At 49.4% G+C, this 27,426-nt stretch overlaps 1 protein-coding gene and 1 long non-coding RNA gene across 3 annotated transcripts; both read left to right on the top strand.

Annotated features, from left to right (window-relative positions):
- On the top strand, positions 563-26,790 carry CCNI (cyclin I). 2 transcript variants are annotated; one of them, XM_021397282.1, is made up of 7 exons: positions 563-715; positions 12,301-12,457; positions 20,036-20,170; positions 23,044-23,118; positions 23,292-23,432; positions 24,275-24,505; positions 25,106-26,790. In XM_021397282.1, exons 2-7 carry the CDS (start codon positions 12,344-12,346, stop codon positions 25,562-25,564), a joined length of 1,155 nt encoding a protein of 384 aa, XP_021252957.1. In that variant the 5' UTR covers positions 563-715; positions 12,301-12,343; the 3' UTR covers positions 25,565-26,790. The 2 variants fall into 2 exon arrangements, with proteins under 2 accessions (XP_021252957.1, XP_021252958.1); XM_021397283.1 differs by lacking the exons at positions 563-715; positions 12,301-12,457; positions 20,036-20,170 and adding an exon at positions 20,330-21,180.
- On the top strand, positions 12,464-14,689 carry LOC110399099. The gene is made up of 2 exons (XR_002438891.1): positions 12,464-12,909; positions 13,764-14,689. It is a non-coding gene; the product is annotated as an uncharacterized LOC110399099 (long non-coding RNA).

A 27,426-nucleotide genomic window follows, 5' to 3' on the forward strand; every position in this document is an offset into this window, starting at 1 on the left:
AAAATGAGGCGACGAAAGGTGAAAAAAAAAAAAAAAAGCCGCGAGGAATCCTCTACTTATTGTTTCGCGGTTGCTTTAAGCCAAACGTTCACACTTCACAGCCGAGCTACCATCACCCGTCCCAGCCTGTTCACAACGAGGGGCGGGCGGTCGCTCCCACTGCGCAGGCGCGGCGGCGCTTCACTGCGCGCGATCCCTCCGCCGGGCGCCCTGAGGCGGAGAGAGTCCCCCACCCCACGGTCGCGACGGCCCCGGCGCGCGGCGCTGCGCCCCTCCGCCGCACGGCGGCGCTGTGGTGCGAGCTTCGGCGGCCGCTCCGCCTGCGCGGGAGGCGGGGAGAGGCTGAGGGGAGGCGGCGGCGGCGCCGGCCCTTCTTTCCCTCCCCTGCTCCCCCCGGGAAGCGGCTGGCTGCGGGCTGCCTCTCGTTCCCCCTCCCTCCCCCCTTTTAATTTTAATTTTATTTTATTTTTTCCCCCTTCCCCCCTTTCCCCCCTTCCCCGTCCCCCCGCGCGGCGGCGGCGGCGTCCCGCCTCTCCCCTCCCCGTCGCCGCGGCCCCGCCATGGCGACATGAGCCTGCCGCCGGCCGCCGCCGCCGCCGCCCCGGCCATGGGGCCCGCGCGGAGCTGAAGAGCCGCGGAGGAGCCCCGCCACTGCCGCCCCGCCATGGGGTGCTGATGGCCGGGCCCCGCCGGGCACCCCGCCGCCGCAGGGGAGGTGAGCGGGAGCGGGCGTGCGAGGGATGCGCGCGGTGCGCGGCGACTGCGGGTGCAAAGGGTGCGAGGCGCCGAGCCGAACCGCCTGGGTGCGGGGTGCTGGGGCGAGAGCTCTCGTCGCCGAGCCGGGTGGCACTGGGCGCTGGGCAGCGTTCGTGTGGGTTCTCTCTTTGCTTTTGCTCGTGGCTCTTTGCAGAGCTGGGCCGCGCGCAGCCCGCTTTGCTGTCCCGTCAGCGGTGGAAGAAGTTTTCTTGAAGGAAGAGCCGTGTTTGCTATCTCCAAAGGTCTGTCTCCGGAGAGCGGAGATGGCCATCATTTATCCCTGTGGTAGAAAGCAAGCTTGCAAAAAAATCCTCCTGCGGACTTGTCCCTATTGCGGTGATAAAGCTGTTCCCTTCCTGATAAAGCCTTCCCCTTCCTACCCTGCGAAGGAGGAAAAAAGATCAACTCCCTGGCTTCCCACCCTTAGAAAGGAGGCTGCTTAAATCCTCGGGTAGAGCAGTGCTTCTTAGTATCAGGCTCTGTGAGCATCCTTCTTGTAGTGTGTGGCAGCAGCCCAGTGTATGGCACAGCCCCCTGTACGAGACAGAAGTGTGAGACTTCTTATAACGCAGTATTTAAGTTGAGCAAAGCATGCTGTGCGATTGCCAAACTCTGCTGTCTGGAGCATGCCTCACCTTTCCCTTGCAGGAGTGACATATGTGACTGTGGCCCTTTCTCGCCTTGTGCCCAGATTCTGGGGACGAGGCAGGGCCGGAGCTTGTCTCTCTAAAAGCAAATCACAGCGCCTTTTCTGTGTCTCCAGGGTTTGCTTTTGCATCCCTGCTGGTGATTCAGGTTTGCTTTTGAAGGAGTTTGGCTGCCTTGCGAGGCTGGGGGCAACTCTCTCTCATTTTGAGTCTTGTGCCTGCACAGCTCTTGGCGTTGGATGCAGGAAGCTGATCTTCTTTCTGGCTTCTCCCCAGCAGGAGCTGAACTTTCATGTGGTATATCTGCACTTCACTCCTACTTGGACCTTGTATGTAGTTTGATAAATGGCGAATCTGATCTTAGCTGCTGCACTTAGTGTGTCTGTATTCTTACCGTTTTGTATTTTTCTTGCCAAGCCTTGTGCTTTGTTTGCTCTGGGGGCCCTTCTTTAAAAATACCCGAGGTCTACTGCTCCCCTGACATTGTTGCATGGTTGACGGAGCGTGTATTGTTCTATCTCTGTGCAAAAGATGCTGCTGGGGCTGCTTTGAGATGTCACAGGCTGCTGCCAGCATCCAGTGGGTGCTCCCAGAGATAAAGAGATAAACTTCCCAAATCTCCAGCCAGACCCAAATGTTTGAAGCTTCAGCATCTCCCCTGGAGTTAGGCTCTCAAGTTCCCCTCAGCTCTCCCAGGCTCAGCAGCTCTGGAGAGTACCCATGCAGGCAGCAGAGCAGAGCGTGCCTTCCCTCAGGCGCACGTGAAGGGTGCTTTCCTTCGCACATCTGCAGCAGCACGCTGGTAAAAGCCATAGCTAAGCTTCACCTCACGCTGAGCTGCATTATCAGGAGCATGTATATTTGTGGGCTTAATATTCATGTTTTTACATGGTGTTTTTTAGGAAGTAAGGTTTGGTGCAGCTGTCCTGCTGGTGTAAATGATATCTTTAACCTGCACGACAGAATAGATGCGCAGTCTGCTCTTTATTTCACGCTGCTCTGTAGCCTGCTGGAAGCAAGCTTAATGAAGGCTGAGCAGCACTGGTGGCTTCAGCAAAACTAGATGTAGGATTCTCACAGCCCACTGACAGCCCTGAGGGCTCTGTTGCTCAGGGAGCAAAATCCAAGTGGAAAAGTCACACATCTCCAGATGGAGTGAAACACGCAGGAGAGGACCTCCAGGTCCCACAACCAAGGTGCAAAATGGGTGCACGGAGCTAAGCTGCCCAGGAACAAACTGGCAGCTTTCCTTAGCTCCCGTGATTTCCCATGGGGCTAACGATGCTGCAAATGCAGCTGCTGTCATCAGGACCCTCCTGTGAAGCAGCAGGAAATCCAGGCTGGCCATCAGGGAGGTGGATTTGAAGGAGAGTTCTGGTTTACTGACAATAGACGAGAGAGTTTCTTTCAGAATTCAATACAATAATAGCTGTTTTCAAATGCTAGAAAAGCAAGCCGAAGTCACTTAGACACCTGATATTTTCCACACATCTCCCTCGTAAGTAGGAGGCAGATGTGGTCTGAAATTCTCCCTTCCCACGTCTTTGCTAACTGTAAATATTATCAACACCGTTTTATTAGCCGTAACGTGTATTTGCACTAGGTATGCAATAAACTCATCTAAAAGCTCCCTCTTTAATAACATGTTCCTGCAGATACTCTGCTTTGCTCATCAGCCCAGACATCAAACATTTTCTTTACCATGGTGATGGGAGGTGCTGGGTGAACCCATTTGCCAGAGGCTTTTGTGCCTCTTGGTGGTACTAACACCGTATAGGGTAGGATGCTGTTCATTGGCTGGGGTAGCTGCACTTCAGTGGTGTTTGGTGATAATTTGGCTCCCCGAATCTTCAATGTTTACTTTCTCAACAGAATTGTGACTGCAAATCTAGTGATTTTCAGCCGCCATGCAGCTGAAAGGCTGCTTCTTTTAGAGATGCAACTGCTGTAGTAACATTACCATCAGATGCAGCTTAGTCTCCATTTACGGAAGAGCCATAAATGTGTCTGTACTTGTGTTGATAGGAGCGAAGGGGGACTTTGCACAGTGCGCTTTGCAGAAATGGAGCTCTAGCTCTGCGTTTGTGAATACAACCCTTGGGCTTGTTGGTACCCACACCTCCTCCTGGCTTTATTTCAGGCTGAAGACTCTCGTGTTTAGGTCCAGAACCTGGGAAATGGAGGCTGTTAAATTTGTACCAGTTGGGCGGGAGAGATGAGCACACAGGGAAGAGCCAGGACTGTGCCATCCTATTTTTGTGGACAACTGGAATTAGATCCTTTTATGTATTGTCTCAACAAGAGGCTAATTAGACGGCAAGCTCATGCTCCTGGAGGATAATTAAGCTTTATAGCTGTGGGTTCTCTTTGGTTAATGAGAATGAGGAGACGGTACCCTCAGAGCCTAAGAATGCTGTTCTGCAGCTACTGTGCCGTACCTCATAATTGATCTATTGTTTCTACAGCAGATAATTTCTCATTTCCTCATAATTGCCTCTTTTTAGTGCCTCACGCTGTATCCTGATATTAGCTGTAATCACTGATAATTTACCCTGAAGCCAATCAGAGCCTGCAAAGCAAAATATTGGCCTTGGTGAGCATTTATGCTTTCAGATAAAATTCTCTTTTGTGGTTGTCAAGAGGAATCAAGCCATTGTAGCTGCATGTTTTTTTGGATCTGAGCGCTGAACTGGGTGAAAACTTGTTTGGTTCTGTTGCTGTTCGTTTACGTTAATGACTGCTGCCGAAAGACAAAGAGAACTGTTGCTGAGTCCAGCTCCTGTCTCTTTGCCATAGAGACACCGAATTTATTTGGTTTGGGGGGATTGTATTACCCAAAAGGTAGTGCACTATGCCTTACGTCCTGAATGCTTGTTGGCCCTTTCCTGTAGAGAGTTAGCTTTTATGAGCATGAAAGTCTCTGGCCCTACTTTATGAAATTACCGCTCACTCTCATACTTTGTGAGCTTGATTTTCCTCAGAGTGATTTCCTTCAGTTTACTGTTGATTTATGTTATATTGGTGATGGGAGAAGTGAATCATGCTCTGCATGTGTTGCCTTTGCTTTGAGGAGTCTAGCAGTGAGACATTACATAATGCTAGGTTTAGTTTGCCTTTTTTTTTTTCTTTTTTTCCTGTTTTAAAAGCTTCCTGCTCTGCTTTCAGCTTTTAGAGAGGTTGTACGCGCCCCTCTGGGCATACAGCTGTTCCCTCACCACTGCACTGCTCTGAACCTGAAGTCTGTAAAATCAGAGAAGGGCTGAGGTGGGTCCAGCTGGCCCAAGCCCTGCTCCAGAAGGGCCACTCAAGAGCACGGTGCCCAGGGCCACGTCCAGGTGGCTTTTGGAGATCTCCAAGGATGAAGCCCACTGGGCTCAGCGGTGACACCAGGTTTCAGTCCACCCTATTGCTCATCCAGCCCCATATCTTAGCATTTTAGCTTTTCTGTGAGGATCTTAAGGGGGACAGTGTCAACAGTCTTGCTCAAGTCCAGGTAGGCAGTACCCACTATTCTTCCCTCATCTACCAAGCTAGTCATTCAACCACAGAAGGTGATTAAATTGTTCAAACATGACTTCCCCTCGATGAATCCGTGCTGACTACCCCTGATGATTTATTTTTTGTTGTTATCCTTTTTATACCTACAGAGGATTTCTAGGATAAGCTGCTCAATCACCTTCCCGGGGATCAAGGTGAGGCTTACCAGCTTGTGGTTTCCTGAGTCTTCCTTCATGATCTTGGGCAGTGTCTTTTTTAACTCATCCTTTCTCCAACCATGTCTGTGTGTTTAGTTTTTTGTTTTTGAGTTTTGCTGGAAGCTTCTTGTTCATCCACGCAGGCCTCCTGGCAATTTTGCCAGACTCGCAGCTCATCGAGTTTGACTTTTCTTGAGACTGGAAGATGTGATCCTTGAATACTAATCAGCTTCCTCCTGCCCTTCTTCCCTCCATTGTCTTATCCCATGAGACTACTGCCGAACAGATCTTTGAAGAGGCCAGAGTCTGCTCTGCTGAAGTCCACTGTCGTGAGCTTGCTTTTTACCCTTCTCCCAGGATCCTGGACTCTACCATCTCCTGATCGCTGCAGCCAAGGCTGCCTTTGAACTTCACATCCCCATTGAGCCCCTCCTTGCTTGGCATGTATGAGGCCCAGCAGAGCACCTCTCTTTGTTGGCTCTTCTACAACTCGTTCAGGAAGATGCTGTGGGTGCGCTCCGGCAACTTCCTGGATTGCTTGTGCCCTGCTGTGTTGTCCCTCCAACAGATACTGGGATGATTAAAGTTCTCTCATCTTCCTGAAGACTCTGCATTGCAACACCTTAGTCATGGGAGCCATCCCACCACCTCTCCATGACCTCAAGATTGTAGCTGTGCAATAACGCACGCATCTCATGTTCATTTTCCATGCTCTGTGAGTTAGGTTCATGCTCTTCAGAGAGGCACTGCAGCCTGCTGATTTTCCTGAAGTGGTACCTTGTAGGCAGCACATTGCTTACGTGCAAGTGCTGGAGGTGACCCCACTCAGGCCCAATTCCCTAAAAGTCATCCTTTGTGATCACTCACCATTTCTCCTGGTGATCTAGCGTGGCCCAGATCCTTCGCTTAAAGGCACGTCTGACTCCTCTTCAACTTTAGGGGTAGCAAACCTATTTTGTATTTGTAAGCCCCTTGGGTGCTGCATCTCAGACAAAACCTTACGTATCTCCCTTTCACCTTTTCTGCTGCCAAGCAACCCGCTCACTTCTGTCACTCCTCCGTTTGACAGCAGCTCCTGCAGGATGAGGCTGGCTCTCCCAGCATGGCAGAGAGACCTCTGGAGCTTGGAAGGCCACATTCCATCTGCTATCAAGCTATCTGCTATCACGCTCCATCTGCTGTCGAGCCTCAACCCTGAAAGAGTCTGCTCTAGAAACTACCTCATGGTGTGTCACAGCCATAGCTGAGGCCACTTACGCTGGGGCGCGTGTAGCAGTCCCCTTCTTCACATCCATCTGCACTAGCTGCTCTATGCACTGTCTGTGCTCTGCAGGCTGTGCTCTTATGTAGGCTTCTGTCCAGCACTGGCTGATGGGTGCGTGAGTCTCCCTAATCAAAGGCAGCTGCTGCAAAAGCACCAAGCCTGCTGGGTCAAGCACGTCACACTTGTGAGAGCTGCCGTGGACTCACAGCCTTGCCTTTATCTAGCAAGAGCAGGCACCATCACATTTCTTAGAGAGTTCCCAGGTGTTCCCTAGTGATCCTGGACCTCGTCCCCAAGTTTGTCGTTTCTTTACAGCTCTCTTTCACTTCAGTTCTGAGCACCATCTCTTTAGGGAAGTGTTGCACCTGAGGCTGCCTGCCCTGGGTGTGACACCCCAGTGTAGAGAGTAAACTGTAAAAACAGGTGTAAACTCCTCACCTGGCAGCGCATCTGTTCTGAGCACAGGCATCTGTGTGCCCAGCAATAGCAAGGCTGATCCCTACCTAAATGGTAGCCTGAATTCTTTAGCTGATTCTGTTGATCACTGTGAGGAGTTTATACCTTCAAGGAGCATCTTGCATCCATATCAGCACCCAGAGGATAAGCCTGCAGTGTTGAAGGAGTATAAAATGTGAGCATTTCTTTTGCAAGCGTCATAAAATGGCATAAGAGAGGTTATGGTTTGCAAGGGTTTTGGTTTTGCTTAATTTAATCCATACAAGCAAAGAGCCTACATCGGTTAATAACTTTTCCTTTGATTTTTAGGTTCAAGTAAACCAAAATCTCGAAGGAGAACTTGTTAAAAAAATATACTGAGTTCCATCTCCTCTTTGCATCAAACACGTGCTTTCTGCAGCTGAGGCGAGTCTCCTGGGGCTGGATTCTGCCTTCAGCTTTTATTCACGCTGCACTCAGTGTGCTGCCACACGGTGCCTTACAAGGAAAGGAGCTGTGCCTGAAGCAGCTCGTTTGCATCGCTCAGCCAGCGGTGGCATGGGGAAGTTTGAGCCAGTGCTGGCCAAAGGCCTTCCTGGGCAAATGCTGCTTGGCCATCGTGGCCGTCAGAGAGACCAAAAAGAAGTGCAGCCCTCGTCCAGAGAAGGGTGAGGGCAGGAGGGACCTAGGAGCGTGCTCACCTTTCTGGGAGGGAAGAATGGGGATGTTGTTTTGAAGATCAGCTGGGAGTTCATCTCCTGCCTTGGCTTTCCGTCATTCGAGCGTCCTTCGCGTAGTGAAACACTCGTATCGGTCACGAGTCCTGGGGGATGAGGCACAGTGGAGATTGTCTTAGAGTTAACCTGGTTTGGGAGACACTGGGCTGGGCAGCAGCTATGGACTGTATGGCTCAGGGCTGTATCTGCAGAAGGGCCCGGCTCCTCTCCTCTGTACTGACTGGGTAGGCCATGGGAGTTCTGTGCTTCTAAACAGGCTTTAGAATCAAAGCGTCGCCCTGCGTTCTTTCTTTGCGCTTGCAGACTTGTGTTTTTTACCTGGCAGCTTTCTTTAGAATGTTTGGAGAGCTCCTTAAATTCGGAAAACCGGCACTAAAATGAGGTCACATTTATTTACGCTCCCAGGAAGGATCTGGTTGGAGGAAAAGAAGTGGCAAGCGTGTGATGTACATGAGCTTGCCTGAAAGATGCTGCCAAAATATCTTCCAGGCTTCCCTTTGCAGCAGATTGTGGGAGTTAGCGCTGGGTGAGTCATGCAGACAGATGGCAAAGGGCCCTCTTCGTTTCCCAGCCTGAATCAAAGTACCTCTTTCCAAATTGAGGGCTGTTGGCTGCTTGTACCCAAATCGAATGCACTGCTCGCTAAAGGTGCGCTGTCGTTTGCTTACCTGTGGCATGCTTATGTTTGCTGTTCATGCGTTTCTCTCGGGGAAACGCATTTTAATGTCTACCACTACTCCTTCCATAGAAATCAGTTCACTGCTTCACATCCACTTGCTTATTTAGATGTCGGAATAGGAAACTTATATTCCCAAACAATTTTTTCCCCGATCATTTCATTTGGAGAAGCTCACATCCGTCGTCTCACGGCTCTGTCAAGCTGTTCCCACTCGCCAGGCTACAACGTGCTTTACTCTGCACGAGGCAAACAGTCGGATGTCGATCTTAACCCGTGCTGGTCCTCCGCGCTGTCACATCGGGTTGTGCTTTAACAAATGGAAGGAACGGGGAGCTGGGCATTGATTTGCAGTAGTGAGGCATCTGTGGGAACGCCGTCCTGATAGGATTGCTGTCTGGCACAAGAACAACGTAAGAATCATAAAAGGAGCTTATGCCTGCTGATTTTTCTTCCCAGAGCCCGGCAGTGCTGCAGCCGCCTCCCGTCTGAGGTGAATTTCTGGGCTGCTCTGCTGGCACCGGGTGAGGAAGGAGTTAAGGAAGAGAAAGCCCCAGATACTAAAATTAACATCCGTCCCACCCCCTGCCCACAGCTCTGAAATTTCTAATCGCATCTCGCAGTGAGCTGACTCCTCCTCGCAGCACAGACTGCATTTTGATGGTTGGGAATCACAGATGGCTGGCTGGGGCTCGGAGGGATTCAGGCTCCATCCTGCCTTCCTTCTGCTTCGCCTTCCTCCCCCACCCAGCAAAGCCTGTTGTCAGGTCATCTGTAGGATCCTGTTATTGCGCGCCGCAGCTGAAGCAGATCTGGCTGCCCCCTGCTGAAAGTACTTACAAGGTCTGCAGAAATGCGTGGTGCTTGAGCTCTGTTGGAATGACCCCTCTTAGCTCCAGGGTTCCCACCTGGATTTAGGTGAAAAATAAAGGCAGCGGTTTTTAAGCTGTCTCTAATCCCAGAAATCTTGTTTTTTTTTTTTTTTTTTTTCTGAAATGATCTATTTGGGGGGAAAAAAAAATAAAAAAACAATGTATGCAACAAAAGAGGTTTTCATAATTGCCCTGAATGATTCCAGTGATGCTGTTGACAGTGCATTCCTGCGAGCGGTTGCACTGGCACGGCTGAGCTGCGGGCGGGGGCAGGGTGGCATCAGCAGCCGGGTTAGCAGCTGGTTCTGCTGCGGGGTAACGTGCTCCTGCAACGCAAACGCTGGCTTCTGGTGTCAGTGCAAAGACATCGCAGAGCCTAAAATCAGCCCTGTATCACCCTGCCGACATGAAGCTGCTTCTGGAGGCTGCACCCCATAGCACTCAGCGGTGTAAAGCTTCTCAGGGGAAACGGGAAGCACTCTTCAGATCAGCTATAAACCTGGATCAAAACAGGACATGTTTATGAGATGGGTTACGTTTGATGGACCCAGCCGGGGGTGTTTTTATGAAGAAGCGGGTGATTTTGTTTTTCATGCCTTTCCCAGTTAGAAACTCACACCGTAGTTTTGACTCTTGAATTTCAGAGCAAGGTTCGGCCCCAAGTGTGTGGCTGCGCTCACCGGAGACGTCCAAGCAAAGCTGGTGCATTACTTGGGTTAGTTCTGCTTTGCTAACTCTCCAGCTGCTCTTGGAGCAATGCAAGTGCAGATGGTTGACCTTCCACTAAAAAGGAAGAAACCAACAGCAGCTTGAGCAGTGCTTTAAAACTCTCAAAGTGACCATCAGAAAGAAAAAAACCCCACCCTGGAGCTAAAACTTCATTTTCAGTCAGAAAAACAGAGGCAGAAAGCAAGATGAGTTACTTGATGGTGACCTACCGGGGCCCTGCCGCAGTCACACCATTGGGTCCTCCCAGCGCTGCGTCCTGGGACCTGTTCCTCTCTGAGCAGTGCTCCCAGCGTTTCATGAAGCGCTGCACACATGCAGAGCGTGCTGTCATTTTTTTTTTCAATTCGCCATGCATTTATCTGATGCAGAGCGATGTAAATTTGGATGCCAACAAGCTGCAGCCCTCCGGCTGCTTGGTGCCTTGCCTGCTCTGTTCTCAGTGCTGGAAAAGTCTGCGCGCCGTTCTTGCTCCAAGGGAAACTTTCGGGCGCGTCATTCTCCTTCTTTTTTTCCTTATAAAGGTTACCGTGCCTCAGCCCTTCCTCATTGCCCTCCCTGGTTCAGTAAGGAACGTTTTTTTTCTCCTTCTCCTACTGCGGTCACCGCTCAGTGGAAACGTTGCCTGCTCAGCGCCCTTGGTGACAACGCCGAGCTCCCTGCTGGGGCCAGTGCAGAGCAGGGATGGGATCAGGGCGGCAGAAATGCTTCTGGAAAGGCCTCTGGAGCCAGCCTTGTGGCCCGCACTCTGGGAAGAATGATGGGAGCGAGAGCTAGATGAGGCTCGGGGGGCTGTGAAACCCATTGTTGGTGTGATTGCGGTGGAAATGGTTATGTCAACAGAAAAAAAAAGCATCCGAGGATGCTGACTTTGGCCTGAAGGTTTTCATGTGTTTTCTCCAGTGGTTTCAGGGGGGGCTAATTACCCTCTCTTTCCTACAGAACCGAGCAGGGAGCGTCAGTATTTAATTCTGGGAGGCACAGCTGCTTTTCCGCAAGCAGGCGGTGCAGAGCCAGCCATCCCCCTGCTCTGGGGACGTTGTTTCTGGAGCCCACGGTGATAATTAACTAGGAATTCAGGGGCTGATTGGAAACGATTTTGAGACGTGCTGCAGAGCGTTTCCAGCCTGGTTAGGAATCCTGATCCAAGGCGTTCCCTCCGGCCAGGAAAATCTGCGTGTAGCCCTGCCCTGCACACCTGGGCTCACTTCACCCACGGGCAGGAAAGCTCGCTTAGGGCTATGGCGAGCTAGGACAGCCGTGCTTACGTTCACAAGGAAGCATTTGTTTTATAGAAATTCAGTCAAGAGGGTTTTCTGTTGAGATTGAAAGGCTGGAAGTTTATTGGCCTCTTAAAATCTGCGTGGCTCCAAGCGGGGTGCTTCACGCATCGTGCCGGGGGAATCGTGCCCTCTGAAAACTCCTGGAAATTAATATAGAAAAATGTTTGTTCTGCAGTTTCCTTCAAACCTGCCGTAGCGCTTTGGAGTTCCTTTTGTTCAGAGCTGTTGTTATTTACAGTAAAGCATTCTCATTGTTCTCACTGCGATCCTGGTTTATTTTCTTTTCAAAGTGTTGCCTTCTTTCCTGTAAATACAGGAAATAACGTTGTGTCAACAAGCTGCTCTTTATATAAAGCAGCTTGCTTCGGAGCTGGCCGATCTCCACTTGTTTCAGATTTCACAGGAGCTCTCAAAGGGACGAGAAAGTTTAAATAACTTTCCCATGGATTTACCCTTCAGGACAGAATTGTTTTACTGAGCAATTTAATACTGTTGAGAAACGTGCAGAAAGAATAATGGTCGGAAGTATTTGCACAATTTGAATCACCTCTTCAGTCAGGTCATCTTCTCTTTTTAAAAGTATGTGGTGGAATCTGTTGTTTTAAAAAATGTATGTATTATATTTTAGGTTTTGAATTCAAATGTAGAGGCACTTGACACATTCTTACTGCTGAGCGAGGCTATACCATGGCCAGGAGAGTTCCTTATTTTTTGTTTTGTGTATAGCAAGATGTTCTGCTTTAGTTTGTATGCTTTTTATAATTGCTTTTGGTATCAGGTGTTCCCGAATGCCTAGGCCTCGTGGAAATTCCCTCTGTCAGCTACCCAGCATGCAGCCACTTTGTGCCTTGCAGAGGCTTTCCCCGAGTTTGCCACCTTTTCCTCCATTGTTACGCATTTCCTATCTCAGATCAGAGATGCGCTGTGTTTTCTTTTTGGATCTTAATGCATTTTCAGAGCTATTAGACCCAAGTGGAACCTTCCTGAGCTTCCTAGTACATTTGTACAGGACGCTGCAGGCCGCACAGGTGTTTCAGACCCGTGGATGATTTTGGTCCAGCTCCGTGTGAGTCCGAGCTGGTGCTTTGGGTTCCCTCGGGTGGGTGCGCTGAGTGCCCGATGGATCGCTGCCTGTGCTGCACATGGGCCCGTTCCATTTTTCCATTCCCTTCAGCTTCAGTCACCTCTGTGCTTTCTTTGCTTTTGCAGGTAGCTGTATCCAGCTGGGTGGCAGGCAGATCCAAGGGTCACCATGAAGTTTTCGGGACCCGTGGAGAGCCAGAGGTTGTCTCTCCTTCTGGAGATGGCAATCTCTAGGGAAGCTCAAATGTGGAAAGCACATGTGCCGAAAATTCAGCCCGATCAGGTAACGTCTCTTTTTCACACCTTTCATCTTCCCAAAGGCATGAGAGTATCCTCTGGTACAAGCTATGGCGTGAGGGGTTGCCTTCTGCACGAGACCTGGGAAATTAGCCTCTGAAATAAGTGGGTGCTGCTCTATTTGGGCGACAGACCCGCAAGCGTGGTACAGAACACACTGTACAGCACACAGAGCTCTGCTGCTGCTTGTGGAAGCACGTACGTGTATTGGTTTAATTAAACTCATTTCATAAATTGCCTGGATTAATTAACACGCGTTTCTGCTCAAATTTGTGGTCCTTAAGAGGAGCGAGCCGCTCACTGCGTTATCCGGCCTGATTGTGTTTGTGCTCCTTCAGAGTCAGCACCTGTCTGGCACCTGCACTCAAAAACGCCTGTGAACTCCATGAAGTCTTGTTTAAAACAAACCGTGAAGTGAGAGGATAGTTGATTAGAAATGTGAGTTAACTTCAGAGTTTTCTGGTACCTTGTTGTTTGAGTGGATTGAAAGAACCACTGTAACGGGCTCAGAGCCAGCCCTGCTCATATTGATTGATGTAAAGCGTTCACACAGGTTTGCCAGCCAGCTTGTGAAAGCTAATCTCTGGCAACCAAGAAACTGCTGCTGTTCTGTAGGAACAAATACGTTTTTAAAGGGCTCGATATTATTTTTGTTAGTCCACACATAATTTTCCAGATACGTGACCTGGTTGTCAGAGGTGCAGAGCTGCGCTTTCTTTAGACATGCACAATTTAAGACCCTGGTTTATGGTAAACCAGCCTGCTATTCCGTGCTTGCTGTATTCCTGGGGTTAGCAATTATATTACAGGAGATAAGATTACAGTATAACAGGATAGCTAGGGATGCAGAGTGCAGCCGAACCAGACTCTCGTGCGAAGATTTCACAGGGATAAAGCACCTCCCTTTCTGCCTTGGTGGAGTTGGTACTGGTGGCCAGAGAGCACCAGCTGCAGCAAGGGGCTGCACGATTGCCCACTGAAGACAGATCCCACCCATAGCATGTTTCAGTTGTCACTGCGGGGTGAGGACTAACGTTGGTGCTGTGGCACGGCTCTCCTGCTGCTGGGGCTGTAGTGTTACATGGCCAAGGTTAGCAGCAGCTCACCGCAACCTGTTTCTGCAGTAAGGGTAATGTGGCTGCTGCTTCTCTGCCCAGTACAGAACTGGTGGGGTGGCTGTGCTGCCTGCTGGGGGATCAAGTATGGAGGCAGCCTGACGTGCACTGTAAACTTTGTGCTTAGTAGAAGACTCTCAGTTCTGACCTGAATGAATACCGGGTTTGTCCTTCCAGGGTGCAATTATGTCGTGATGATGAAGGATCCCTCCCCTGCACTTGGACAGTGTTTGTGACATCCCTGCTCTGGATTGTTTCCTGGCCCTCGTGTTTGTCACCCTAGGGCTCCCCCTCCTGCAGTTTCACAGGACTTCCAGCTCCAGAACTGTCTTCTTTGCAACTTCTTTCTGTGCACTTTCCTACGTGTCTGTTCAGGTGTCAAGTCAGTCAGCTGGAATGCCGCAGTATTAAATGTTTTCTAGCAGTAAACGATAGTTAAATTGGAATGAAATTCCTGTGTGCGTATGTGTAAAATGTACAGAGGTCATTTTTAAAGGAGAACGTAAACACAGCTGTCTGCTCTGGGGAGACTCCAGCCTGCCACACCAGTGGTTGAGAGCCTTGTCTCTGTAGTCATGTAAAATATTTCTTTCTGTTCCTCCAGCTCAGGACACCCAACTTTCCAAATCGTCACGTGTTCCTTCACTTCTGCAGCGTGCATTTTGGCAATGCTGCAGTCCCGGAAGTCCAACGTGAATTACCCTGTTTTCTGCAATGTCTGGAAGGTCACATTCCCTAGCATCTTTTCCTCTTCTGAAAACAGCTGCAGTAGCCTAAAACAAGTGAGGTATGAAACCAGTCAGGAAATCTGCGTCCCTCTGCGTATCAGATTTGGCAGCCCGAAGCATGTGTATCTTTCCATTCCCTGCCGCAAAGGTAGACTGACTCCAGAATGAGTTTTAATGAAGTCATCTGGTTTGCAAATGAGAAATTGGGAGTGCGTGCAGGAAAAGCGGTGGTGAGATTGGAGGTACGCTGGCGCTGTTTTTCAGGAGTGAACTTTTTGTTTTGACTGTTCAGGAGACATTTTTGGTTCTAGCGTTTAAAAAGAAAAAAATCAGTTTCTAAATATGGGTCAGCATTGAGATCTTGGAGAGGAAGAAGAAAAGAGGAAAAACGGGGATGCTTACATTCTTCTAGTACAGGATGCAGAATCTGTTGTGGGCTTGTGTTAATGTACGTGATATTTTTTTTTTAGTTTTTAATTCTCGTCTGAAAGCTCTCATTCCCTAATGGTATGTACATTTCTTTCAGTTTCCCTCTTTTGTATGTACATCGCTGACTCTGGCTGTTTGCAGTGCATTAAAGCCAGGTGTCACAGGGGCTTTTCAGCCTCAGAAAGCAGTGGGCTGGGTCTGGAGCCCTCTTAGTGCCTCTGAACGTATCTGGTCTTTTTTCTCTTTATTTTTTTCTTTTCGGTTATACGCAGATGGCATTCAGAAGTTTTCACGTGACTAAAGCTTGAGCAGTGAAGCAGTAAAGATCGCCCAAAGGTTGATTTTTGCTTGTTACCGAGTAACTTTGCGGCAGAGAGGCGTGTAAACCGAGGTTTTATTTTTATATAGGAATACAGCACTACTTCTGTCATCTCTCCATTGCTGCTCATTCTGTTTCTTTCTTTCTGTACCCCATGAGGAATCAGCAGACCTTGCTTTGTTCCCGGTCTTTCCACCGCCTCGCCGCATGACCTTGGGCAGGGCTTTTAACCTTCTGGTGCCTGTTTACCCTGCGGGTGAATCACAGCCTGCCCGGTTTTGTAAAGCAGCGTGAGATGCAGGCGCTGAGCTCTGCCGGCGGGCTGGGCGCTAATCTCTCCCCTTGCTGTTGGGCGCAGTGCTGTGCGGTGACGGAGGCTGCGCTGCTCGAGCTCCTTGCTGCCCTGCTGAGCCGTAGGCAGACCCCACCGATGGCCCCTTCTGGAGATCAAGAGAACCCTGCTCATTTCCACCTGGTGCAAGTGGGAAGCAACCCCGTGTGCCTTGCCTGGGGGTCACTGGTATCAGATAAGCCCTCCTGAGACCCAAGGAAGGAGAGATTTGGAGGCGGTGTTTACCGCTGCCCTTCTCAGGAACCTCTCGGTCCTGGTAAAGGTCACCTTCCTGCTCCCAGATGAACCTACAGTAGAAACAGGCAGAAACAAATAGGGGAGAGAGCAAAACGTCTCTGTCTGGAACAGCAGGTAATAAGAAAAAAAGAGTTATCAGGTGAGGCAGCAATAAAATTGAGTCATGTTTGCGTTCAAAGAGAATGTATTTTTAGACTGCATTTCGCCAAAGTCCCACGGTGTTCTGACAGGTGATTTGTGCTGTGCTAGCAGCGGAACCCGAGTCACAACCTCTGGCCCTCCTGTCTTACAGCAAGTAAGCGTGCAGCAGGCCCTGCGGTCGGGGGTAGCAGCAAGGAGATCTGGTGCCTCACCAGCACCTTCCTGACAATGCCTGAGAAATGGGGCTGTGGGCAGTGCTCTGACAACAGACGAGTAAAGTGCTAACCATCGCTAATGCTGGGACTCACGGGTCTGTTGGTGTGTATCAGGTGCCGTACGCTCTCCTTTGGGCAGATCTACCAACCTCAGGATTGCTTTTCACATTGGTAGAATGACAGCCATGGTGAGTGTGGTGCTGCCATTTTGACCTGCAGCAGTTGCCTACGTGCTGGCGTGCTGACAAGGCCGTGTCTCGTGGTACATGAAGCACCTGCCTGGAATCCTTCACGGAAACATCCTGATCATTGATGGTATTTAAAGGCACGTTCATCAGGAGAGTAAGCAACCAAGCAAACCACTGCAGGAAGCATTTCCATGTGATGTGGCCCTCCCTTACCTTAGGAACAGAAACTGAGAACCCGTTTGCTTCCCCATTTGTGTCCAAAACATGATCTGCTAGCTCTGTAGTTCCTGCAGGGTGGCTTATTCCTGTTCGTGCTGACACAAACTGCTGCACTCTGAAAAGGTGGGAATTACCCTTGCATCTTTAACTTGGGAAAGGAAATAGAGGTGCGTCACAGATTTGAGGGAGCATCTGCCAGAGCCGGTAGGGATTGGTGTGTGCAGCATGCTGTCCTTTGCTCCTGCCAAACTTCTGGTGATGGAGGTGCCAAGCAGGAGGGAGCCAGATGGAAGAAGAGAGCGCTGTTAAAGAGCACTGGTTAATCTTGGGCTTGGATTAATTTTCTCTAATCAAAACTTGTGCACTAGGCCGTCGTACGCTTTCACCCTTGGAGATACATTCTGCACTGGCAGATTTGTGGTGACAGAACAAGATGACCACAGGCAGACATACAGGGTGAGCAGCAGAGGATGGCATCTGCGGGAAAGTACCTCCAGAACAACGAGGGACTTTTGCTTCCTGGCCCAGTGGGACTTCTTTTACTTTCAGCTGCAGCAATGTCTCGGTTTTGCTTTTAATTCTGTATAACTCAAGGAACGGTGACCTGACTGCTTAATTAATTTTACAAAGCCGTGTTTCTTACGCTGCTGTATCTCAAACACCTTTTTTTTTCCCCGCGGAGAGGACAGTCGTTACCAGGGGCTGAGTGTCCAGTTGCTTTCTTTCCGTTGTGGCCTCCCTGCACAGAGCTAACACGCCGGTCTGAGGTTCCGCCTCTTGGCCCTGCGCTGCCTGTGAAGGGTGAGCAGCCAGAAGGGATGCTCATAGGAGGACCGAAGGCTGGGCGGCAGCGCAGAAAGACGATCTGAGCCCTCCCACCCCCTCTCACGCAGATGCTGTTTTTAGGAGAAGGCCTGACCTTTTGCTTTGGCAGGCACAAGGAGAACGGGGCTGAGCCAGGACGAGCATGGTCCCGCCTCCCCAGCCGGGAGCACAAGAGATGCCGTTTTCACTCCCGCCTCTGTAGCAGATGTTGTATAGCATACATTTAGTATGGAGCTGTATAGATATTGTATAGTTCATTGTTGTGTAGCAGGTAGGGGAGATGGAGGCCTCTGTCCCCTCAGTGAAGAAGGGCCCACGCCCACGCTCGCTGGCTACACCAGTAAAGCTGCTGGCCAGAGCAGTGATTCGAGTCGCACAGAGGGTTTTACAACCACGTTTATTTTGTTCGATGGGATTGGTTTGGGTTTCGGTTTGGCTTTCAGCTGATAGGCACACAGAGCTTACCTTCTGGGCTCAGTCAGATACCACATTTCCAAAATAATCCTTTAAGCTGCTTGAAACCTTTGAAGTCTGCGATATTGTCCAAACCTGGCTATGGCTCTAAGCCCTTTTTATGTGGCTTTGTCTCCTTCCATTTAAAAATAGGTGCCATGAATAAAGCGACAGGGACGTTCATCGCAGCTACCACTCCTCCCTTTTCTGATAGTGTTTGGGGTTCAGCTGTACAGGCTTGGCTTTGCTACATGTTAAGTACTCTCTATAACAACAGCCAGTATTTAACATACCTTTTTTGCTTATCTTTCTCCCTGGATACGTTCTAGGTCCCTACCTCGCTGTCCAAAAGATGTTGTTAGCAGAGCATTTAATAAATTCCCTACTGCTGTGTGATGCATTCCTTATACTCCCAGTATGCTTGGAAGCAGCATTTCTGGAATGAGTGCAAGGCAGCGGGAGTTCTGCCCCTGATGGGGCTCAGACTTCCCCTTGAAGGTGCAGTAATGGTTTTTAGAATTGTTAATTTTTAGAAGGGAAGAAGCTACTCTTCTCCCTTGAAAAGAGGTGGGTGCTGTTTTTAACAAGCCCCAGTATAGTCAGGGGGCACCCAGTGGTCCCAGCTGAGAGCAGAGGCCTGTTTGGGTCAGAGGCGTGGTCCTGCTGATGCCATTGCTCTGCTGGTGCTTCGGAAGTGAAAACAAGGCAGGAGTTTGTCCTCAGGAGCACCTGATGTAGTGCTGAAGGCGTGCTGTGCTAGGAGAGGCATTATGTCTTCCTTAGACCAGCTGGTATGGCTGGAAGAAACCGCTTTTGATTACACAACTCCGTGTCTTGAGCTTAGATCACTGTATGGTAGCACCGTTGTTATTTTATTTATTTTAAGGGTGACTGCCTGTGGGTGGGACCCTGTCGGTGACCCGCAGGATTCAGCCTCGGGTTCGAGCCTGCTGCCTTCCCCTGCTTCCCTGCCTCAGGCAGCGTGAGGGAAGCTCAGGGCAGTGAGGAATTAAAGTGCAGTGTAAAGAGGTGGTGCTGTAAGCGACAATGTTTTTGTGAGGTGCAAAGCTGGTGTCCTGCTGCGAGCCCCTGGTGGAATTGTAGCTCTGCCTGCAACGCCCTGCTTGCACAGGTTTTCTGGGCACCGAGGGTGTAGCTTCAGTAGTCCTGTAACAAAGTGCATTGCTGTCTGTGCCAGGTGGCACATGGTAGGTAGCGCGGTGATGGACGAAGCCTGCACTTCCTATCTTGTGCCAGTGCTGGGTGTTTCTGCCTTCTAAAATCATGCCGCGTTCTGTCCCTTGCATTAGCGCTGGGAGGACAGCTAGAGCCCAGCCAAGCAGTGATTGCTGTTTGCACAAGCCCTTACCTTTATTTTCTACCTCAACCTGGCAGCTAGGGTTGCATTTGGGTTCGTTTTTTTAAGCCATCTCAGCAGCAGCCAAACTGCTGCAGGGTGCAAGGACCCTTTCATTGCAAAAGAAATTTGTTTGGCTTCACTTCTCACTTCTGGATACGTCTTCTCCAGTCATCTCAAATAATCCCCCTCAGCCGAAGGGAGAACAGACATTTGCTTGGTTGAACTGAAAGGCTTTGCCGAAGCTGTAAATATTTCAGAGTGCAAGTAGAGAGATTCTGTATCAATGACTCGTCTGTGTCAGTGTCTGGAATTCAGCTGTTGTCCAAGAAAATCCATGGTGGTGACTTAGGCCAAAAGGAAAATAAACAAAACTTACCTTTCTTTAGTTTAATTGTACCTGCTTTGCCCCAGTCTACAGTAAATAAACCCTACTGCCGAGCTCTTTTGTGTGTACTCTCTTTAGAATTTTCTATGTTTAACAGTTAGTGAGCTAAAAATATCCCCACAGTTTGAAGGAAAATAAACCCTTCCTGTCCAAAACACCAACTCATTTCCCTCCCATCCTCTGTCTTGTCAGGAGCTGTGCACCCACCTGGCTCCCGTAGCACGTCTGGTTTTGCTCAAGCTGGGCTTTTCCGGGTATCCGAGCGATCGTAAGGAGGTTGAAAAAAACACACATCTTAGAGCTGAGCTGGAGGACAGCTTCAATACTCGAGAAACTACAAGATAACCCTCTTCTTTTCCCCACAGTAACATTTCTGAATGCTGCTGGAGGTTGCTATAAGGAAGGTTGTTAGGGCAGATTTCTTGCGCTGGAGTAAGTAACTGGGAGAACAAAGCGCTGATTCAGGCTGCCTCCGAGCATCACCTTTCCAAAAGGCTTTTGTTCCTGCGCTGAATAATTCCTGCAGAAATAAAAACGTTTGGTCTTCTCCGACTTGCTCAGCCTGTATTTAAGAATAGTTTGTTTTTCTCTCCAACAGGATGTAGCCATTTCTCCAAAGCAGAGGGATGAGGTCATTCAGTGGCTGGCCAAGCTCAAATACCAGTTCCACCTTTATCCAGAAACACTCGCCCTGGCCATCAGCCTTTTGGACAGGTTTTTAGCTGTGGTAAAGGTAAATATTTGCAAATGCATAAACTGAAATAGATTCCTAATACCCACTCGGCAGTTTCTGCATGCAGTTTCTGTGGCGTGGCCGTATGGAAATGCTTGCTTCCCCTCTGCTCTCACGCTCTTTTTTTTTTTCCTCACACCCTCATTGGATGCTGCCTGCGCTGCTACAGGTGCTTGACTTTGGGTTATAGAACTGGCAGCACACAGTGAGGCGCTTCTGGAGGCTGATTAAGAACACGCAGTTCTTGGGGAACTCACCCAGCACTTTCATCTGCCAACACTATTTTCCTTCTCTCTCCTCTGCTCTGCCCATTTCCTTCACGTCATGCGGATCATTAGTTTAAAGATACATTAACCTAAGAGAAGAGACACACCCTTCCTCTGCAACTACATCCTCGCTTCTTTTAACTCGGTTTGAATGTTGAATTCACCCTGCTGCAGTGCCTGCCTCCTACAGCTAGCCATTGCTGATTCAGAAACAGCATGAATAAAGGTTATGCCTTAGATGAAAAGAGTCTCCACCTTAAACTAAATTGGCTCGTTAAGCTAAAGGAAATGCCCACTAGCCCAGAGTTAGAAATGTAGGCCTAGTGCCCTCTCGTACAGAAGGTCAGGGAAAGTTGCTGCTCACAGCTCTTAATTTCTCTGGTGTTTAAGCTGCTTTTAGTCTCATTTGTATCACGTCAATCTGCTGCGATCACCTGGTAGCAGCAAACTGGTTGGAGGGGGCATCTCAATGCTTGAGCGCAGGTTTGGGCCTGGCAAGCGTGCTAGTGAAGGAGAGCGAGAAAAGTAGGGGAAGATAGAGGCAGACTCGCGTCTGTGCTTTTTGGGGGAGAAGTTACTCAGGAGGAACCTGCTCTGTAGCCAGCCTGACTGAGGGCAAGTCACGTGAGTAGGGGTAAAGGAGAGGGGAGGTAACCAGGAGCGGGTGCCAGCCCTGGGAGTGACAGGCTGCCCAACCCCACTGTACGGAACAGAGAACACGGAGACCTGTTTGGCTTAAGAATGGTACGTCACGGAAACTGTTTTTAAGAGGTAAAAAAAACGAGCATTTAGGGTACCTGCATCTAGGGTCTGCTGCCCTTCTGTGTGTCAGCCAGTCACACTGCATGTCTGCTGTGGAGATAAATAGGAAGCGCTGTGCTTGGGCGGTGGTTTGCAGCCGTGCAAGTGACATCATCCATTAAGCTGTTCTAGATATTATTAAATTTTGATAATGTTTCAGTTACAATTCATGGAAGGTTTTGAGATCTTAAATTGGCTGATGTACTGAAATATGGAGGTGAAAAAAAGTATTTTAAATCCCTTGACAGCTAATGCCTGTGAGTACAGTTTTTCTTTCAGTAATTTGCAGCAGCCAAAGAGGCTACAAAGAGGGTATGAGAATATGAGAAAGCGAGTTCACTGCACGCTTCAGGCAGTGAGCAGGACTGCAGAAAGCTGTTTTTCAGCTGGTTATGTGTGCCTTCTGGGTGAGTGTTTTTCAGACAGCTCAGGAGGCAGGTAGAGGAGGGGGAAGGAGGGGAAATGAGTTCAACGTGCAGCCGTGTGCACAGGCACCACCTCCAAGCGTGGATTCCCCGCAAGTATTTAAGCTGAAGTTTAAATGGCAGTGGGAAGGCAACGCTCCAGGCTTAGCAACGTCCCTTTAGGTAGCTGTGGCTGAATGTTATTAAAGATCTTCATTTTGGAAACGATCCCGTGTCTTTCTCTCTTTGCTTCCTGGAAACAGCCTGCTGGATTTCTTGACGGAGTATTACATGAGCGTAACGTGCAGGATCTAACATTTAAACTACCCCATGGCTCTGTTCCATCTGCTGAGATTTACCTATTAAGAGTGGATCGTGGCAATAGTTTAGGTTAGAAGTAGATTTTTGTATTTGGTGCAGGATTCTCACTTACCTTTGCTTTCAGCGTCTCCTGATGGGGACAGAGGAGGACCAGGTGCCGGTTGGCTGCTGGAGGTGGGGGCATGGCCCTCAGCTGCAGCAGGGTTTAGAAACAGCACCTTGGCATTTCCTAGCCCCCTGCCACTAAGCAGCAGGGCAGCTGTTATGGGGATGACAGAAGTGAGGTCCTTTGTCGGAATCAAATTGACAAAGATCACAGCTGAGCAAAAGCTCCAGCAGATGCGCCACAATCTGAGCATTTGCTTACTCTGGTCCATCACAGAGACTCCATGAATACCTTACAAGCCTGTGCATGCTGCTCTTTTTCTTTTTATTCTGAATCAAGGCCTATACAAAAAAAGTTTTTGTTGTGTATTAAAAATCACCTTTTCCCCTTCAAATCTAACTTTACCTTGCCTGCCACAACTCACTGTAAAAGCCCAGCTCTCTCTTAAGAACCCCAGGGTCACAGTTTTGAGAACTACGTAAAATATAGTGATGGTTTTTTTCTTTTTTTTAACAGGTGCTTTAACTTCTGTAGACAAAGACAGCATTTTAAAATACTTAGAAATGTTTTTCCTTCTTTTTATATCTGACACCCAGCAGCAGTAAACACGCAGCTTTGCCGAAGCAGGTGGAATGGCAGTGGCTTATGCCAGATGACAGTCTCCCCTTCTGGCTTTCTCCTTCCCATTTCTACTCCAGTTCTTAAAAACGAGCTCTTTCCACTCTGTTGCTGCACATCTGTGGGTGGCAGTTAGAGTCCCGGGGCTGGCAGATTCCTGTCCTGCCTGATGTCGTGGAGCACAGATGTGTGCTCGGCCCAGCTCACCAGTGCTGTGCTGCGATTAGAAGCCAGCCCGCTGCTCTGAAACACGTTGCACAGGCAGCTGAGACCCCGGGGCTTAGGATGTTCATCCAGAAAGGACTGCGCGCGGTTCCTGCGTCACATTCACAGAAGGATGTCTATTCTGTATTGTAGGCCCGTCCAAAATACTTGAACTGTATTGCAATCAGCTGCTTCTTCCTTGCTGCAAAGACCATTGAGGAAGATGAGGTAACCTTTTTGTTGTTCTTAATTCCTTAGCATTGTCTGAATATATGCTCTTCAAATCCTGCCTTTGCTTGCGTGAGGCAGCTGACACTTGCCAGGACAGGAATGAAGCGGTTTTTATGATTTTTATCATAATAATTGGTTTTCTCTTTTCTTCTTTGTGTTGGCTTTTGTAGAGGATTCCAGTACTGAAGGTGTTGGCTCGGGATAGCTTTTGTGGTTGTTCTCCAGCTGAAATTCGCAGAATGGAGAAGATTATCCTGGATAAACTGAACTGGGATCTTCACATGGCAACGCCACTGGATTTCCTTCACATTGTAAATAAGGGGCTATTTACATCCCTCTGGTGTCTGTTGGTATAAGTATTGTATCAGTAGGTATCCTAGACAAAAAGCCTGGAGGGTAGTGCAAACCTCAGGGTGTGGTTACAATTCCTCAGTGTAAGTAGTTTTTGAAATAAAAGTAATTATTAAAAAAAAAAAAAGCCTTGCCAGAAAATTTCAGAGGAGACTTGTGCTACTCGAGGGGCACTTTTTGAAACACAGGCCTGCCATCTGGAACTATGGCCCTGTTTTGAGACATGGCAAGCCACGCGCTATGATTCACCACTCCTGAAAACTTTGCCCTTGAATTTTAACTGTCAGTGGTTTTCCTCACAGTTAAGCGCCAGGCTGCAAGAAAATGTGAACGATGCAAGGAGAACGCACTGATGCTGGGCAATGGGTGCGCTTCGTGCTTGCTGCAGGAAGACAGGGCCAGAGAACAAAATTCTTAGATGAAAGATAAAGGGAATGAAGGGGTTCTGAGGTTCCCTTTGTTGAAGTTCATCCTCTCAGTTTGCTTAAGGAAGAGTTTTTGTTCGGGACACCTGAACTGCCAAACCTGCATTGTTGAGAGGAGAGGGGAGCCTTTTGCCAAGCCCCCAGGCAGGGGCTGTGTATGTGTGCAGGCCCTTCCAGAAAGGCTGTGCAAAGCAGTTGGTGGGTTCAGCTCACCAGTGCTTTTTCCATGATGTGGAAATTGCCTTGAGGGTTGATTTGGAGGATCCCTGTGCATCAGAGATGTGTCAGTTGCCGTTCTTGAAGTCCGACCTAACCTCAAGAACGGGGGCTGCCTGTTGGTGGTACCGCCAGCCTCACGTGCTTGTTTCCCCTCTCAGTTCCACGCAGTTGCGGTGTCCAACAGGCCTCAGCTCCTGTCCATCCTACCCAAGCTGAGCCCCTCTCAGCACGTGGCGGCGCTCACCAAGCAGCTGCTGCACTGCATGGCCTGTTACCAGCTGCTGCAGTTCAAGGGCTCCATGCTGGCGCTGGCTATCGTCAGCCTGGAGCTGGAGAAGCTGCTCCCCGACTGGCTGGCTCTCATCATCGAGCTGCTCCAGAAGGCACAGGTGAGGGGGTGCCGGCACCAGGCTCTGCAGCAGGGCAGGACTGGGCACGCAGCCCAGCCGTGGCTTCCAGATCCATCGCTTGCTGATCTGTGCCCGCAGTCATGCTTCTCTGAGGATGGCTGAGCTTCAGGCCGTGGGGAGTTTTGCGGGTCGGCTTTGCAAAGCGTTAGTTTTGACTGCATCCAGTAGGTGACAGAGGGAGGAGCCACGTGTCCCTCCGCACCAGGGGGGAGCACACGGTGAGGAGAAAATCCTGGTTAGCTGCTCCGCCATTCATTTTAGGCATACTACGTGGTCTTACCTGTACCGGAAAGACAAACAACTCAAGCTGCTAGGAAAGATGCAGTGAGACCTTTTGAAATCTGCCAGTTTTTCCTCCCCCCACTAAGAAGCAACAGGGCTCCGTATCTTTAGAAGTCTTGGTGTTTTGTTTTTTTTGTCCTTTTTATCACTTCCTCCTGAATTCAGCATGTCGTTGGGAAGCACAGCACGTGGGTGGGCAGTACATTCAGAGCACTAGCCCTGCCCTGGCAGGCTGCCCGTCCTCTCCGTGGTCGTGATCCTGCAACGGGGATGTTTTTGCTTGTCTCCTCATTCCAGATGGATAGCGCGCAGCTGATCCACTGCCGGGAGCTTGTGGCACATCACCTTTCCACTCTGCAGTCTTCTCTGCTGCCCAATCCTGTATATGTCTACAGTCCCCTCCAGCATACCCTGGTGACCTGTAACAGAGGAGCGTTCAAATGCCAGCCCTCCTCTGTCCCAGGGCCAGGTTTCTCCAAGGACAACGGCAGGCCAGAAGTGCCAGTCACAGCTACAGCCGCTCTCTACCAGCGTCTGCCAGCTCCCAGCGGTTGCAAGCAAGCCTCTGCCAAGCGCAAAGTGGAAGAGATGGAAGTGGATGACTTCTACGACGGCATCAAGCGTCTCTACAACGAAGACACTGCTCCAGAGGTAGTGGCTCTTGAGAACATGGGCTCTGTTTGCGGCGCTGACGTCTCGAGGCAGGAGGGCAACGTTTCCCCTTGTCCGCCTTTACAGCCAGTGTCTGTCATGTAGCTGTGAGCACACACCACCTGCTGCACCGCAGCTGCACTCGAGAAACCACGCAGAACCTGGCGCCGTGTTCTCAGTGGGGGGAGAAGGGACCATACCTCGTCAGGCTGAACTGAAGGGAGCCAACAGAAAAAAATATCCCAGCCCTTTTCTGAATTTTTTTTTCTTGTGCGGCTAATTCTAGTTCTACTGTTTAAGCACTTAAAACACAAAAAAGTATAAAAATCTAAAAAAAGACCCAAAAAACCAACCAAAAAAAGTAGCAAAAAATTGTTTCTTTCTAGTGTTGTCAGCTCCACTGTTTTTCTGCTCCTGTGTATTGTAACCCATCCTCCACGTCCCAGAGCTCTCATCAGTTATGCGGTTGTTTCAGGTTTCCCAGCCAGTTAACACCACCGATCTGATTTCCATCTGCTCCTTGCTCTTTCTGCTTGCTCCTCTTTTAATTCTCTGCGAGTCTCGTGCATGATGTTCTGTACATTCATGACAAGTTTCTTTTTTTTTTTCCCCTAAAGAAAAAGGCCTTTTTGTTTTGTTAGCACTTTAGTGTTTAAATGTGAAAATATTTAAAAACTGGATTTAAATAAGAGGTTAGTCAGGAAAAACACACAGCAATGCTTGCAAACAGCTCCACACCGACATAGCCACAGGAGTGTGAACATACTCTAGAACACGAGGGTGTCCGGCCACGGTGCTCTGTACCTTAAAGTTACAACTGTGCTGTCAAACACAACAAGCAGTTAATGGATTTTGTATCGCTTGAAGAAGAATGGTATTTTTTCTTGTTTGCACCAGGAGATGTTGCACTCAGTGTGGACGTTCACCAACACTTGACTCTAGACATCAAGTGTAAACCTTAAATTCCATGAATCTGTTTTTTTTTCTGTATGTCTCTAAGCTTAGCATGTGACCAGCACTGCTTGGTGAAGTGCTGGGCAGCCTGAGGTTTGAAAGGTTTGTAATTACCAGTCACAAAAAAAAAACAAAACCAAAAAACAACAACAAAAAAAAACACCCCAAGCGCCCCTAACCCCGAGTTTTGTGTTCATGTAACTTCTAACCAAGAGTAAAACCTTTAAAAGCTTGTCTCTTTTAAATGTTACACCTCTGTTTCTCAGAATGACCTGTCCCGATTGTAAGCTCTCTCCACAGCCCTGAGGAAGGTATTGTATTTGGAGCCATTGTACTGATGAAAGCCTTCTGGTAGCAATAAAGAAAGTTGTCCTGGATTCCGAGTCCTGCTTTGTGCTTCTTACCTGGGTTCGGGATCCTTTTTCCACGGAGGCTGCAAGGAAGCTGCTCTCTGCCAGACCTGTGAGAGCGGCAGCTGGGCAGCCAGGGTGCCAGGGAAGGGCAGCGGCCGCTGGGGGCACAGCTCCTTACTTCAGACTCACTTCAATGCACACATCTTCTTCTGTTAAATTACCAGTGTTACAGCCCCAGATTCCAGCAGTAGATACAACACGAGCGCTGGGTAACCTGCACACTGCCCAGCAGCCAAACGTGCAGCGTGTGAGCAGAGTGCTCCAGCCCATCCTGACAGAGCCGAGCGCCCGGCTGCAGCAGCGCTCAGAGGCGAGGCAGGGCTCTCATGACTCCCGGCTCTGCAGGGCTGCACGGTACAAACCTTTGCGGTACAAAGTTGTAGGACTGCAGTTTATTTTAGCTGGCTTCCAACTGCATCAGACACATCAAAGGGGAAGAGAAGATGGGGACAAAAGTGTCCTCCAACAGCAATAACTAAGCCTCATCTTACTTACACTGGCTTCCTCCCTCTCCCCACGCTTCTCCTTGTGGTTAAAAAAGAAATCTTTCCCTACCCTATTTGGCAGCAGAAGCATGCTCATGAGGCCCGAACCCATTTG

This window comes from Numida meleagris, chromosome 4 (genome assembly GCF_002078875.1).
Source record: "Numida meleagris isolate 19003 breed g44 Domestic line chromosome 4, NumMel1.0, whole genome shotgun sequence".
NCBI lineage: Eukaryota > Metazoa > Chordata > Aves > Galliformes > Numididae > Numida > Numida meleagris.

Excerpts from the sequence above, each read along its gene's own strand:
- CCNI (XM_021397282.1), top strand. The coding sequence starts at position 12,344 with ATGAAGTTTTCGGGACCCGTGGAGAGCCAGAGGTTGTCTCTCCTTCTG. Across the intron at positions 12,458-20,035 it reads CGAAAATTCAGCCCGATCAG|GATGTAGCCATTTCTCCAAA; the intron begins GTAACGTCTCTT and ends TCTCTCCAACAG. Across the intron at positions 20,171-23,043 it reads GGTTTTTAGCTGTGGTAAAG|GCCCGTCCAAAATACTTGAA; the intron begins GTAAATATTTGC and ends TCTGTATTGTAG.